General features: G+C 47.0%; 1 protein-coding gene across 9 annotated transcripts in view; it reads left to right on the top strand.

Annotated features, from left to right (window-relative positions):
- Positions 1–15,746, top strand: part of LOC119621948 (protein FAM153A-like) — a 64,782-nt gene that overhangs the window by 40,845 nt on the left and 8,191 nt on the right. For 5 of the 9 annotated variants that reach the window (XM_073014135.1, XM_073014133.1, XM_073014127.1 and 2 more), the window contains 12 exons: positions 74–144; positions 578–608; positions 2,549–2,616; positions 3,068–3,092; positions 7,710–7,744; positions 8,159–8,226; positions 8,315–8,411; positions 9,830–10,470; positions 13,413–13,568; positions 13,684–13,838; positions 14,715–14,843; positions 15,606–15,676. In XM_073014135.1, coding sequence (XP_072870236.1) covers positions 74–144; positions 578–608; positions 2,549–2,616; positions 3,068–3,092; positions 7,710–7,744; positions 8,159–8,226; positions 8,315–8,399 — 383 coding nt within the window. In that variant the 3' untranslated portion in view covers positions 8,400–8,411; positions 9,830–10,470; positions 13,413–13,568; ... (1 more) ...; positions 14,715–14,843; positions 15,606–15,676. The remainder of the gene's footprint in view (positions 1–73; positions 145–577; positions 609–2,548; positions 2,617–3,067; positions 3,093–7,709; positions 7,745–8,158; positions 8,227–8,314; positions 8,412–9,829; positions 10,471–13,412; positions 13,569–13,683; positions 13,839–14,714; positions 14,844–15,605; positions 15,677–15,746) is intronic. The other 4 variants (XM_073014134.1, XM_073014129.1, XM_073014131.1 and 1 more) reach the window with 2 other exon arrangements.

The following is a 15,746-nucleotide window of genomic DNA, read 5'->3' as shown; positions in this document are numbered from 1 at the left end:
GTCCACAACTCCAAGACCACCTGAGGGATTCAGTCAGTGGAGCTCATGTGCTTATAGTGACTCTGTTTCCCAGGTAACCTGGAAGATCTGGAGGAGGATGTGCCAGAGCAGACATCCTCGGAGGAAGCCTCAGGGGTTCACATGGTAAAGTCTTCTTTTATCCTCTGAAATGGAAATTTTATTTCTCTCGATTTCTCTCTTGTTTCAATGGAACTAAGATGTATACATCTTACCATGTACATTATAGGTGACTTACAGAATTTCTTGGTGGGCAAATGTCAGAGTTCATTATCAACTAAAACATGGTTTCAGATGGCATCCGCATTTACACACTGTGTGTCAGCAGGCATTTTCCTCAAGAGAAATGCCTTCTTCTTGAGAAGTATTTGGAATTGTCAAACAAAAACATTGGAAAATCTTGTAGAAAAATCTTGTGCCTTTCCACGAATGTCTTCTAGATATCGGGGCCATTTTCCCAACCACTGTTTACTATGTGTCTTTTTAATGTCAGCAAGTGAAGACCTGTGCACCCAGGAGACAGCCTGGTCTGACCTCACAGTGTTTTCTTTTTCTCTAGATGCGAGTGGACCCAGCCACACTGGCGAAGAGTACGTATTCGGGGGTCGTCTCTTTGTTGAGGTTTGAAACCTCAGTGTTGCGAAGGTGGCTCTGTTTCACCTGCATTTGCTCAAGGGCCTCTCTTGTTTGAGCTTCCTGTAGAAATGAGATTTGGGAAGTTCGGTTTAAAAAATACGAAGAGTCAGGCTGGGCGCAATGGCTTATGCGTGTAGTCCCAGCACTTTGAGAGGCCGAGACGGGTGAATCATCTGATGTCGGGAGTTTGAGACCAGCCTCACTAACATTGAGAAACCCTGTCTCTGCTAAAAATTTAAAATTAGCCGGGCGTGGTGGTGCATGCCCCTAATCCCAGCTACTCAGGAGTCTGAGGCAGGAGAATCAATGGAGCCCAAGAGGTGGAGGTTGCAATGAGCCAAGATTGTGACATTGAAATCCATCCTGGCAACAAGAGTGAAACTCTGTGTCAAAAAACACAAAAACAAAAAACTAAGAGTCCAGTAAACGACTCTAACCATGGCACTGTCATCCCAGGAAGCACCAGTGTCATATAAGGTGCGGCGCTACATCAGGGTTTGGAGGGACAGAGGAGCGAGTCTATATGGAATGATTGTGGATGTGTGGGAGCGTGTGTGCATTTCCCCAGAAAACATACTCCCATGTTCACAGCACAACACAAGCATCAGTGTTCAAGGAAAATTCCATCACCACTGCACAGTTTACATAAATCAACCCATTCATCATCCACCACAGCTGTCCCTGAAGATAAATTTACCATCCCCCGTCCTCAGATGGGCATGGTGCAGAGACGAATTTCCCAAGCTCTTGTTCTTTTAAATGGAAGAGGCACATGTGACCTTGGGAATGAGTGGAAGGTTAATGCCATGGGCTACTACCCGGAATTTGTCACAAAGCCCTGGTATAATTTCTTGCTGGGCCAGGTTGTTCCAGCACTTCTGTGTGCGTGTGGGAGAATGAAAACCTATTTGGATCCCAAACACTGTCATGACTGGGTGGTGTCAGTGGTCAGCTCACCCAGGGTTGGTTTGAGCAGGTACATTGTACAGTGGGCTTCAGTATGATCATTAACATAAAACAGAGTCCACAGGCTTTTGGTCTACAGCGGTGAGGTCGTTCCTCAGCTCCTGTTGGAAAGCAGACAGTGATGAGTGGCATATTCTATTGTATTTAATGAAATTATCACTGCACATCTTAGAAATTCAGTAGAACCCAATCCCAAGACACGGCATCCCATAAAATCTCAAGGATCAACCTGGGTGTTAGCCTGGCACCCATTTTCCCTGCTGGAATCTCCTGCATAGCTGGGCTGGAGAGGGTCAGTGCCTCGCCCCCGTCCCCCTCGCTGCTCCCATGACAGGCTGTCCCGGTGCTGGAGTCAGTGTGAGCATGAGCAGCAGTGAACCCCACGGGGCACACACTTTGCGTTAAAAAGGAAGAGTGGAAGGACAAATCTCACAGGCTAGGTAGGGGTCATCTTTAAATGGTAGGATAATTGGGTATTTTCAAATCTTGGTTTAATTGCCTCATCACAAACAGTTAATGAAATCTTTTGGCTAGATTTAAATCTTTTTCAAGAAAGGTTGCTTCTTATTCAGTACAAAACCTGGAAGTGGTGATATACAGAGCAGCAGCACATGTGCGTTCTGAGGAGGAAATGACTTTGGCAGGGATCAATAAGAGGGCACTTGAGCTCAGGTCAGATTAGGAAGGAGGAGCCCTAAGAGGCTGCCAGGGACACACAGCCTGCACTATGTGGTGTGCGCTGTTTGAGATTGGCTATTTCACGTTTACGAGGTGGCCTGGAGCTAGAAAGCCAAAGGCCCTGATTCCCTCTCTTCCCTGCCTCTATCCTGTTCTGCTGTCCTCCTCCCCCACCCACCTCAAGCAATGTTACTGAATTGTTCGTGAGCAACACCACCAAGGTGCTGACGGTCACTCTGTGTCCTCCTAGTTCCGCCGGGACATCTGCAGGCGTGGTCCAGTGACAGCGAAGACGAGGAGGACCCAGAGGATGTGGAGGTCAGGCCGCCTGGATTTGTCTGAGAAAAACTGCTGCTTTCTTAGCTTTATTTTATTTGGATGAAATTAAGATACGAGAATGTGACAACATATATCTTAGATTAGCCTACACAATGTCCTTGGGAGTCTGTTCCCCACTGAGGGTTGACTTAATACAGAGGGAGAAAGTGACAGCATCCACCACACATTGTGGGGCAGTGAGCTTGTGCCTTTACCAACTTTGTTCTCTTTCGAACAAAATCACTTACTGGCCAACCAACATGGACTTGAGAGGAAATGTCCTCTGAGAAAAATGTGTCTTTACTGTGATTCGATTTGCTCTGTTCTTTTGGGTTCCTTTGAACACTGGTTTCCATCTTGTTTTCTAATGTCACTAAGTGAAGAAAAGTCCTGTGCACATAGGACACAGCAGGGTCTGATGCTCATAGCAATTTATTTTCTGTCATTACAGAGATCCTCAGGAGTTACAGAAAAGGGTACGTATTGCAGAAGCCCTCCCATCCTGATGAGTCACCCAGATGACGAGGAATGTGCCACGGTCTCGCTGGCCTTCCTGTGGACAGGCAGCCTGAGTGGAGCTTCCTCTCATGGATGAGGACCTAGGCTGTGATGGGAGGGAGGGATGGTTGTTGTAGATAGAGCATGATGGTCACATTCTGCAGTCCCTGGGAGCAACTGCATTCTCTGAGCATGGGGTGAGCTTGTGCGCATTGATTTGCTGCGTGTCTTTTTGAATTCATGTGGTGAGTGTCCAAAATACATAATGCCAAGGTCATGTAGAGGCCCAGCCTCTATCATGCAGCCTCCTCCTGGTTTCCGTGTTCTGTGCTCAGGAAACACAGCATCATGAAAAGGTAACCAAAGGGCTTGCCCTAGGGTGTGAGTGGCAGGACGAGCACTTGCCTTCCTAGGAGGATGGAGGGTGACTCATGTATTACAAGGTGGGGAGAGACAAATGTGGCTGTGGGACAGCAGAGGCTCCAGGATGTCCCCATTCAACCCACCGTGGACAAAGGTTTTTGTTTGCTCCTGAAGGCCTTTGCAAGAAACAAGTCAAGGTGGTTGGCTTAAGGTCATATGAAAATAAAATTAACCCAGTTCTGGATTGAGTTTCTTTTAGGAGCCCGCGTTTGGTGGAAATACATTGTATGTGAGTTGAATTTGATTGCTCTGTAGATGTCCATACTTAACCCACATTTTAAAAGAATGAGGCTGCTGTGATTTTAAAATGTCCCTCACTAACCTCAGAAATTATCTCCTCATAACCCAATTCCACAGTCATCTCTAATCTTCAGAATACAGTTTTTTTGTGTGTGGTATTCGGGGCCTTCTGCTGTGTGTGATCAAAGGCACAAATCAGCGTTACCAACACTGAGGTTCTAAGAATTCCCCGACAGCTGCCCAGTGGGCTCTGTGAGAGAGACAGCAGGTACAGCCTTGGCCTGGGCCTGAAAAGGAACACAGTTTTGAGGAGCAGAAGGAAGGCATGAGGGCAGCAGAGCCACGGGGGGAAGCCGAGGTGCAACATCAGGAAGTCAGTTCTTCGTCATCACCTGGGCGTGGCTGGGATGTTCATATTCCAGCTGAGGGAGAACGGGTCGAGCTCCGACTTCATAGCTGGCGTTAGCACTGTCTGCCCGTCTTCTTGAGAGCCTGAAGAGAGAAGCTACTTTGTTGTTTCTTGTCTTCTCTATTTTCTGTATGTTGATGGCAGTGGCACCACCAGAAATTAATGAGAGGCAGAGAACAGGAGTGAGTTCCCGAAATAGCCAGTGTGGCCCAGAGAGGATATGATCGGCAGGGATGGACTTCAGGGTCAGGCCAGACACAGAGCAGTTCCCAGGCCTGGTCTCTCTGGCTGGGACAGAGATCAGCTCTTACTTTTCACCTGCTTCTGGGCATGGCCTGACAGCTGGTCCTCGTGTAGTTGCTGTTAGCCAAGTGTGATTTGGCCAGAATCCTGTGTGACTGAAGGGAGTGTCAGCTTTCAGGCAGGATGGCTGCCCCACACTGTAGTTGCAGGGGAGGTGAGAAGGGACCCTGCTTCAGTGCAAGGTGAGCTCAGCAAAAGGAGCGGAGTCCAGGTGGTCCTTGCAGCTCTCCCGTGTGACCCTTGAGACATCACTTCGCCTGTTTCTCTGAGATAGTCTTGGAATTATTAGTCTCAAACTCTGTTTTGTTTTACTTATGTGTAGAGGAATCCTGGCCGTGGCTGGTCACTGGGAGGGCAAGGACTATGTCCTCCTCGTTCCTTCTCATCCCAGAGCTCAGAGCTCAGCCCTGGGCAGCCCATCTTGGGCCCCAGTAATGATCCAGTGCTTCCAACCCCCTTGCTGAGATCCAGCGCCAGTGTGAAAAGGCTCTCTGCTCATCCCCTTCAATCTGTTGTTTCTCATGGTAATCTGGAAACCTGAGTGGGTTCTGATCCAAGGTCACAGGAGAATAGGGGGGCTCCTGAAGTCACTGAAGTTTCCCCTCATTCTACTCTGGCTGCCTTGGTTCAGCTTTTCTCCTTGCAGAAGATGCTCTCTTTCTGTTGATGAGTCCTCCTCTGCTGGACCAGGCATTTTCATTCTTGTTGTGGCATCCCCTTCACATCACAGGGGACCTGGAGCTTGTGCCTGTGCCCCTGAAGTACCCAGCCATGAATGATCAGATCAGAGCAAACCACTCTGCCAGGAATCAGCAAGGGGAGAGAGTCACATCTCCCTCACCTTTGGGTTTAGACCTGTGCATTCCATTGTGGTCCTCCATGGCATATGTGCCCATTCATGTTTAAATAAGTGAAAAATTCATAACCTTCTCACAAGAGCCATACTATAAGTTCTCAGCTGCCAAATGTCTGCTCTTAAGAGAGCATCTCCATTCTCCCTGAATCACCTGGGAAGCAGCTGCTGTGAGTCTGGCCCACATTCTGTTCACTGCACTCACCTGACTCAGTGCATGTGCATCAAGGCTGGAATCTCGGGTTCTCAGATTGGAGGTAAGAGATCCTCTGAGCCAGTGTCGGTGAACAGTTGAAAGGGATTATTCGGGTTCTCTGTCTCACCTGAAGGCTCCCAACTGTGACCAGGGCCTTCCTAATGGCCCCTGAGTTCACAGAGCCCAGGGAGAGTCACCGTGGACTGAGCAGTAGTGCTGATGTTTGTGTCTCTGTACTTGGGCTCATGGGCACCACCTCTGGATCCATCCAGGAGGAAATAGACTGGTCAGGTAGGGACCAACACTCCAGGGTTGACCAGTGAGGAGGGTTCTTGGGGATTGGGTGACACTTGTTTTGGAGCCTAGGATGGGATCAGTGAAGTGACTAAATATGAAAGGAAATAGGTGTAGAAGTGTGATTTGGTTTATGTATCTTAATGAGAAAATTGTAAGAGTTTTGTTCTCATGAGCTTTGTGTGAGTTGTGTTGTCACCATCATTTCTTGCTCTGGTGTTTAAAGATTACATTTTGCAAAGACCAGATCAGTCCTGCCTTTGCCACAGCAAGCACCAGAGCCCTGGGTTTGATGAGGCAGCGTTTTGTTGTGAATGGAGATGACAGGATGAGTGTGCAGGTGTAACGCTGAGTGTGGGGTGGGACACAGCCTCTCACAGGTGCTACGTGATCCTGAAGACAAAGTCTTTCATACGTGTGCCAGGAGCTGAAAGGAGCCCACCCTCTTTCTCTACACTCTTGGGACCTGCAACGGCATCTTCCTGTTCTGTCCTCAGCGTCTGCTGCTGCTCTAAGGGTGCTCCCTGGGTGGGATGACACAGGGAGTCCTTCCTCTGGGATTCCTGCGTGTGCCCCAGCATCCTGGAGTCCTCAGGGCGGAACACTTGACTGAGCACAGTTTTGGCCTCCACTCCTCACCCAATCCCATCCAATCCCAAATCCGTGGGCTTTGAATGAAACCTACATTGGCTTTCATTGGAGAGGCCCGAGTCCAGCTGTGGCTCAAGGCCCTCTGTGGCTGGCAGGAATCCTCGGGGATATGTGTGGAGGGGCTGCTGTGTTGCTGTAGGCAGTGGCTCTCGCCCTCCCTGTAGCCTGGTCCCTGGAATCCACTGGGCCCAGGGCAGAGCCTCTGGGCAGCCACCACAGGGGTCACTTGTCTTGTGACACCCTCGTCTCTGGCCCAACAGCCTCGTCCTGCTCCCCACACTCCAGTCAGGCCCAGCTTGTTCTCTGTGTCAGGCCTGCCAGGTGCCCACCCTCCTAGTCTTCCCACAGCTCAGGCAAACCCTGGGAGGCCCCCTCATTTCTGTGCTGACAACTGCTGGCCTCACCTGCAGATTAAAGCAACTGGGACAAGAGGCTTTATCTTGAATTCTGTTCCATTGTTTCCAAATACTCAGAAGCTGGTGGGATTCGTTTGACCACTGAATATTTTCCAAGTCTCTAGGGTCATTCCAGGCATAGAACAGTCACTGTATCTGTGACGTCATTCATCATCAGCTCCCACAGCCCCCAACACAACCCCAGGCCTGTGGACATCGGTTATGATCGCCTCCCACGGGCCCCAACACAACCCCAGGCCTGACTGAATCTGTGGCATTGGCCATCATTGCCTCCCACAGGCCCCAACACAACCCCAGGCCTGGGCAGGTGCTGCCGACCCAGGGTGTGATCCGTGTGTTGACTGGAGGCTGGCAGTGCAGCCTTGGCCTTCTTTCCGATGTTCTTCTATTGGAGACCAGTAGGAATGGTGGAGGTCCACAAGGAGGAAGGAAATGGGATTCATGAAGGAACAGAAGCAGGCCCTACAGGAGGAGGAGGGAGGGATTCCACGTCATGCACGACATTGTGAAGAGGGCGGCCACCTCTTGGAGGAACAGAATGACATGGCTTCCCCTCCCTTGGCTGTTATGGAATGTGAGGGCTGGGAAAGTGTGTGGGAAGTCGGAGGTCCCTCCCTCGTAGCACAGAGGAAATGATACGGGCTGTGGAGAAGTCTCTAGAAATGGGCACATCAGAGGCTCTGGGGTTGGCTCCACAGCCCTGGGACAGCGGAGTCTGAGGGGTTCTCTCGACAATAACTCTCCCTTTTCCTTCTTATGGCCGCCCCCATCACCGCTTCTCCTCTGGACACTCTGATGCTTGCTTCCCAGAACTGGAAGACTCCACCATTACAGGCCACCAGCAGGTAATTGATCTCCTCTTATATGCTCTCTCTCTTTTATCCTCTTTCTGACTCCTGAGCTCCTTTCTTAGCTCTGGTCCTTTTCCTCTTTCCTCTCTTGTGATTGTTCTGAAGGACCTGGTCTTATCCCACAGTTGAGGTCCTCGGGTCTTCAGTGTCGATAAAACCCCTCCCCAGCCCTCCTGCCCGCTGCCTTGGCATTGCCCTGTTTACTGGCCCCCAGGCTGCACCTTTGAATCTTGCTGAACAACCCTTCAGGGTCCAGGGAGGGGCTGGGCTGGGGTCAGATGAGCTGGACCCCACCATGCTGGAGGGACTCCCAGTGACATCTGGGTCTGCTCTGGGCACTCCCTGCCCAGATAGGACTTTTCCTGCACTGGCGTCTCTGGACATACACAACTGTTCTCCTTCTCACAGGTGTCAGCATGTTCCTCCTCTGCATCTGCAGAAGCAGCAACAGAAAAGACAAAAGTGGAAGAGGAAGAGTGAGTGTGCGGCGGGCAGAATGATGAGGGAAGCAGACACGTGCCCGTGTTCTTTATGGCTACGCTCACTTTCTTGTTGTCCCATCAGGAAAACCGGGAAGAAAACCAAGAAGCCCAGGAAGAATACCTGGCGGAATGTCCTGAACCACTGGGACATTTTTAATATATTTTAGAGACCCCTGAAGGTAAGTGAAGAGATGCCCCGAGAACATCCTCCAGGAAACACACCCAGAGCAGCCCCTGAGCCAGCTGGGCTGAGCCTGCCACAGGCTGCTTAGTGAGGGAGACACTGGGGTGCTGGTCGGGCCACCGTGTGCAGGATACCAGGGGCTGTGCACTGTGTTATTTGCTGCAGTGACACGTCAGCTCACCAGCATCTCATTTGGGGGGACCCAGCTCTGTCCCCCCAGCCTCTTGAGGCCAACAGGGAGTATCACTAGTTCATCCTGAGGAGACTCTAGGGTTGACCATGAATCGCCCCCAGTTCAGGCCTCCTGGGAAAGGTGTGAGAAGGTGAGAAGGATGGAGCATCCCCAGGCTCCTTGTCACACGAGCACGCAGCCCACACGGCCCAGTATTGCCCAGTATTGAGGCCAGCGGGCACTCAGTAGGTCCTGGCATCAAGCAGGGGACATGGCAGGATCCAAGAAGCACTGAAATGTGCCCAGTCCTAGGGGTCCTTCGGCCTCTGTGGGGGCCTGGGGACCTGGAGTGACCTCATGGCCCCATTTTTCAAGATGAGGTTGGAGGCTTCTGTATGTAGAGAGCACTGGCTTGGGCGTCAGTGGTTCTGTATCTGTGCCAAATGCCAACAAAACAAACCCCTGAAGACATTTCAGGGCCATGCTCACTTGGGAAGGGTTGAGGGCATGATTCAGGGAGCCTCTGTTTTTTAAATCTATTTTCCAATCTTGAAATCAGGCACACATATAAACGTCTGTTTGTGTGTATCTATACACTGTTTTTCACTCTTTCAAATGTATGTCTTCTGTAACCCTATTATTATAGAATATACTAAAGTGAGAAATTTGTCTTACCAAAGCGTAATTTTAAAAATTACAATACAAAGACAGGTCTGGTGGGGATGTTAGAAAGACCAGGTCTTACTAGGCAATACCAATGACGTGCTCCAGGCAGCTGTGCATGTTCAATGTGCAGCTCTTCTGTCTGGATGGCACAGAGGATCTGGGTGGCAAGGCAGGGTCACCACCCCCACCCTGTGTCATGAGACCTCCTGCTCCCCTTAGGGCCCAGGGCTCTGCCTGTTGATCCTGGAATCCTCAAAATCCCCCCGTTTCTCTGTGTCAGTTTTACTCTCCAGGGAACCAGCCCCCTGAAGGTGCCTGTGTGAGCGCCCAGGTTCAGTTCTTCCTCCATGACACTTACAGACACTCTCTGTGGACAGATAACCCCTCAGCAGAGAGCAGCCCACAGGCCTCAGTGTCTTGGCATCTGAGTAGACCTGACTGTGGGGAGCTCAGGGGCCCAAGGTCACCTTCCAGGGCCCGAGGAGCTCTCTGAGACCTGCACGACCCCAGGGAGCCCCTCCTCCCTCCGCCTCTGTGCCTCCCCAGTGACCCTTGCACCTCTGTCTGTGTTGCAGATTCCACGAACACCAGGAAGGGGCCTGATGTGGGGATGTCAACTTGGCTCAGACTTGATGTGGATCGTGATTGTTTTGGGAACTATGTTACTCTGAAAACTTTTATAATCTTTGCTTAATTTGTTTTTAAATATTTTCCTGGCTGGGCACGGTGGCTCGTGCCTGTAATCCCAGCACTTTGGGAGGCCGAGGCGGGTGGATCACCTGGGGTCAGGAGTTCGAGGCCAGCCTGGCCAAGGTGAAACCCCGTCTCTACTAAAAACACAAAAATTAGCTGGGCATGCTGGCGGGCGCGTGTAATCCCAGCTACTCGAGAGGCTGAGGCAGGAGAATCGCTTGAACCTGGGAGGCGGAGGTCGCAGTGAGCCAATGGAGATCATGCCACTGCACTCCAGGCTGGAGACAAAAAAAAAAAAAAAAAAAAAAAAATTCTGACTTTAACCTCTGTTTTTTAGAGGGTACAAATTGTTCTTTTGTTGTTTCCATTTTACATTTTTTTCTGAAGTTATATTCCAATTGTTTTCATTCTTTCTGAAGTTTTGTTCACTCAGTTTTGAGTTTTTGTAATTTTGATAGACGACTTTTGTGCTTTCATTTTCTTAATTACTTTTACCTCATTTTTAAAACAAATCCATAGTACGGTAAGTTACATCAAGATGGAGTATTTTTGTTTTGTAGTGGTTTATATTCTGGATGTATTTTACATATATAAGTGTTAATGGCCTGGTGCAGTGGCTACTGCCTGTGATCTCAGCAGTTTGGAAGACCAAGGTAGGAGGATTGCTTGATCCCAGGAGTTTAAGACCAGCCTGGGTAACATAGCGAGACCTCATCCCTATAAATAGAACTTTTTAAATTAGCTGGGCATGGTGGCATCTGTCTGTAGTCCCAGCTACTTGGGAGGCTGAGGCAAGAGGATTGCTCGAACCCGGGAGGTTGAGGCTGCAGTAAGCCATGACTGCACTCCAACCTGGTGACAGAGCGAGACCCTGTCTTTAAAAAAAAAAAAAAAGTTTATTAATATCAGTTAGAAATCTAGTTGTTCATTGCAGAACCAAACCAGTTTATAGGAGACATGAGCACTGGGAGGGAAATGTTACGTTTTCACTCCGGGCCTTGAATCCTAGCCAGCAGCTGTGTGTCCTTCAGGGTTCTGTGGTTCCTGGTCCCAGAGAAATCACTCGCTCCAATGTAACAAGCGAAGAGTTCTTTAGGTGATAGCCGCTGGGCCCAGCCTTGCTGTCGTCTTTGCTGTCTCGTAAGCCTCGTGTTGCTCACGTTCAGTTGTGTGTGAGTGCACTGACTGTACCATGAGCTTCTCCAAGCACGTGCAAGCAATTTGAGAGGATGTTTTATCGGGTGGGTCAGGTGAGGGAGATAACAGGGAGCAAGAAGGAGAGTTATTAATTCATGTGAAACTACCAGCCCTTCGTCGCCTAACTTGTGATTTACAGACACTGAGCACACTGCAGGTTGAGAAGGTGCTTGGTCCTTTTTGTAGCCTTACCCTGTGCTCTTTAGAGCTGTGAGTGTGCTGCTTTTTCTCACCATTTTGTTTCTTGTAGAGTTTTGTCCTTGATACTGGAAAACATTTTGAAGACAAGACTCTAGACTCTGAACAGTGGCCTATGCCACGCTAGTTTATTGGAAAATGAGAAACTTACATTACTGACAAGCTTGGAAGATTTTTCTGTCCTGCAATGGCCTGTGTTTCCCTAGTCTTTACCTTGCCACTCTGCTTTATTCTCTTTTTGTGTGGCAGTAGTTATGATGCCAACTTTTGGGGTTTCTTTGTCCTCCTCTTTTCTTCCTACCTGCCAGCATTCAAATGGCCACTTCTATTAAGTGATGGAATTCAGGAATGTATTTCTGTATATTAATCCTGATACGGTTTCACTCATCCCTCTGTTTAACATTTAGGGTACAAAGTAGTCACTGGGAGGTGCCACTCAGTATACAGCACTGTGTTTAGAAATTGAGGGAGCCATGAAATATTGAGCCTCTGCTCTCTGAGACCTCAGCCAGGTGCAAAGAGGAGATGCAGAACCGCATTTCAGGTTGTGTTATGTACACCCAGCAGCACCAAAATGTGCCTGGGAATCATGGGGGTCAGAAATTTCGAGGCAGGTATGGCTGAGGCTTTATGAAAAAAGATGGGGTCTGTGCCAGGCCTTAGACGTGGGAGAAGGAGGGTGTGTCAGGAAGCAGAAAGAGCATCACCAAAGTGCTGCTGTGGGGCACGTGGGCCTTGTTTGGGGAACAGCAGCGGCTTTGTGTGTCAGGTTTGCCGCACCTGTGGGAGGCTGCATTGGTAAATAAGCCCCACGAAGTAGACTGGGGTCACTTAAATTAAAATTAAAAGTATATATGGCTTTGAAGGCCAGCTGAGTGATATTAATAGAAACTATAAACAGTATCACATTTATTGAAGACAGCTTTTGCTGCCAAAGGAGTTTTTGAACTTTTTTGGATTGTGTAGTTGGTGGGTAAAGAATTATTGACCTAAATGTATCCGATCTTTGAGTGTTTTAATATGCTAGATTATTGGAGGTGAAATGGCTAAGTCAAAGGCGATGAGTGTTTTTGAGACTCTTAATGTTAATTGCAAAATGAACCTCTAAAAAGGCAGTGCCAACTTAGACCATGACTGAGAGCTCTTTGTTTTATCTTGTCCTGCTGAGCTGGGTGTTACAACATTGAAACCTTCTGCAGTGTTTTCTTTCTTTCTCTCTCTGTCTCCTCCCTTCATCCCTTTCTTTCTTTTACTTCTCTTAGGATAGGCTCTTCTGTACTTTTTTGATAGAGGTAACCATTTGTCACACCATTTTCCATAGGGCCTGCTGTCTTCCCATTCATTGGTGACGGCACATTTATCCTACCCTAAGCTTTGATAATGTGTCAGGATCTTTCTGTCCTGTCCTCTCAAAGAGGTTAAGTATTTTTTATAATGACTTATAACTGACTGAAGTTATAATAGTTTTCTAATGTCAAATATAAAAATAGGCTGGGTGCGGTGGCTTACCCCTGTAATCCCAGCACTTTGGGAGGCCAAGGCAGGTGAAACGCTTGAGTCCAGGAGTTTTGAGACCAGCCTGGACAACATGGGGAAACCCCATCTCTACAAAACAAAAATGAAACAAAAATTATCCGGGTGTGGTGTTGCAGGCATGTAGCCCCAGTTACTCAGGAGGCTGAGGTGGGAGGATGGCTTGAGCCTGGGAGGTGAAGATCGCAGTGAGCTGAGATCACACCATTGCACTTCAGTCTAGGCAACAGAATGAGACTCTGTCTCAAAAAAAAAATGTGTACACTTTATTGACTCATTTATGTCTGATCGGTATTTTTGATTACAAATTGTTTAGCCACTACTTTAAAGCTTGCTTTATTTTTTTCTGAATTTTATTGACTCATTTATGTCTTAGTGTTTTTTATTACAAATTATTTATTGTTTAATCACTACCTTAGAGCCTGTTTTATTTTTTCTGAATTTTATTGACTCATTTAGGTCTTAGCCCTTTTTATTACAAATTATTTATTGTTTACTCACTACAGCCTGTTTTATTTTTTCTGAATTTTATTAAAGGATGATATTGATGATGAAATGTCTTATGATGAACATTTAGAGGTTTATTTTGAACAACTGGCAATTCCAGGAATGATGGAATAAAACATATGAAGTAGAAGGACTGGAACCTCCATAAAAAAATACTTTAAGTTACCTACAAGTGATCCTAGTCAGGTATGTTACAGTCTTAATGGCTTTTCAGAAATTTGACAGAAAATTACTATTGATCTCATTGGATGTTTACATGAATTTTAAGCCTTTGGTTTTCTTTTAACTCTGTTTTTCACAGGTATGAATTGATAAGAAATACCTGCACCTTTCCTCCTTCCTATCTTTCCCTTGCCTACAGAAAATTAAAAAGTAAAACAACGGACATCTACATATTCTTCATTCAGATTAACATGTTGCTAGCATTTGCCACCTCTGCATTTTCTTTCTCTTTCTGTAAGTACTTTCTTCTCTGAATCATTTGAAAGTAAGTTGCAGAGAGCATGATGTTTTACCCCAACACTTCAGCATTTATCTCTTGCGAATAATGACGTATTTCTACATAATTACAATTCTACCATCTAACTATAATATAGTAATTTAATGTACAACCCATATTCAGGTTTACCTAATTGTCTCCGAAATGTTCTTTATTTTTGGTTTACACCCACAGTGTAATGAAAGATTAACCTTGCCTTTGGTTGTCATGTCCCTCTCTTCATTTACTTTGGAGTAGTTCTTTCAATACATGAAACATTTTGGAAAATCTAGGCTCTTTGTTTTGTACAGTGACCCATAATCTGATATATCTGATGGTTTTCTTCTTCTCCTGACTAGAATAGATTAAGCATTTTGGCAAGAATACCGATTGAACAGTGTTCTCATGAGTGGATTCAGATTAAACAGAGAATAATGCCTAATCCAGATTAGGCAGTGTTGGGTACTTATTGCCTCACACCGGGGGATGTTTGAGTCTGTTTGTCCCATGATTGATGAAGCTATGTTTCGTAATTTTGGTTGAGGTGGTGTCCACTGGACATCTCCTTGTGAAGGGAGCTTTCCCCTTTGTTCTTAGTCCTGTGGGACGAGACATCAAAGCACTGTGAACGTTTTATTCCCCGGCAACCTTCATGAGCTGGTTTCAGTGTCATTGCTGAAGCCTCTTGGAAACATCGATTACACCTGTGGTTCCAATGGTGATTTTTTCTCATTCCTTTTACATTGATTACCTGCCTCCTTCAATGAGGTAGATGTTGTCTGCTCCCCATGTTTTCCCCTTCAAAATGTTTAATTTTAATTTAAATGATTAATACAGCTAAGTTATTTCAACAGGCAAATGAAAACAGTAAAGTGGCAGTTTCACCCTGAAAATAACAGCGCTGGTTGCTCATGGCTCACACTCTTCTGAAACGACTCAGGAAGAGCCTGAGGAAGGCCATGTTGTTTGTCTACCTGGGACTAGTAAGTATAGAAATAGGATTCCTTTGTTCTTAAAGTTTAGCTTTGACTTTACTTTTAAAATATAATTTCTTTGGTATGATTAAGCTCATGCCTGTAATCCTAGCATTTTGGGAGGCCAAAGAAGGAGAATTGCTTGAGCCCAGGAGTTTGAGACCAGCTGAGGCATCATAGGGAGACCCCACACACACACATACACACACACACACACACACCACACACCCCGGAAGTGGTGGCATGCAACTATGGTCCCAGCTACCTGGGAGGCTGATGTTGGAGGATCATTTGGGCCCAGGAGGTGGAGGCTGCAGTGAACCGTGATTGTGCCACTGCACTCCAGCCTGGATGACAGAGCAAGACCCTGTTTCACAAAAGAAGAAGAAGGAGACCATCTGTTAGTCTTCTTGATTTTTGTAAAATGTGATATGTGATGGTTGATAAGCTTTATGAATATGTCAGTCTGTGGCCATTTAATTTTGAACTAAGGACTTGTTCTATTACAGCACAGTAATCATTTTACTAATTAGTGACTATTTGTCATTGAAAACAATACATTTAGTTTTAATACAGTTGAGTACTCACATATTTCTGGGGAAACTTGGTCAGGACATTTCAACTGAGAATTGTCAGGCACCTTCTCACTGATAAGCGTGCTGCTCGGTGGTGCAGCTCACGTGCAGACGACTCCCTTCATGTAATTTAGTAGGAAAATAACAGAAATACTTGTATATAAAGTAAAGCAAAATTCTGGTTATTGAATCACAGCACCTACTGAAGGAAGTTCTCAAGTTCTGATTGAGTTCTAAAAGTTTTTTGAAGATTGGAATTCTTCATATGTAAGTAAAAACAATTTCTGATGACCCATTTCTAGTCCATCTTCTAAAGAAGTATTTAATCTGGGCCGGG

This window comes from Chlorocebus sabaeus, unplaced genomic scaffold (genome assembly GCF_047675955.1).
Source record: "Chlorocebus sabaeus isolate Y175 unplaced genomic scaffold, mChlSab1.0.hap1 unalloc_scaffold_299, whole genome shotgun sequence".
NCBI lineage: Eukaryota > Metazoa > Chordata > Mammalia > Primates > Cercopithecidae > Chlorocebus > Chlorocebus sabaeus.
The sequence above is the reverse complement of the archived record's forward strand: the minus strand, read 5'-3'. Positions and strand labels throughout refer to the sequence as shown.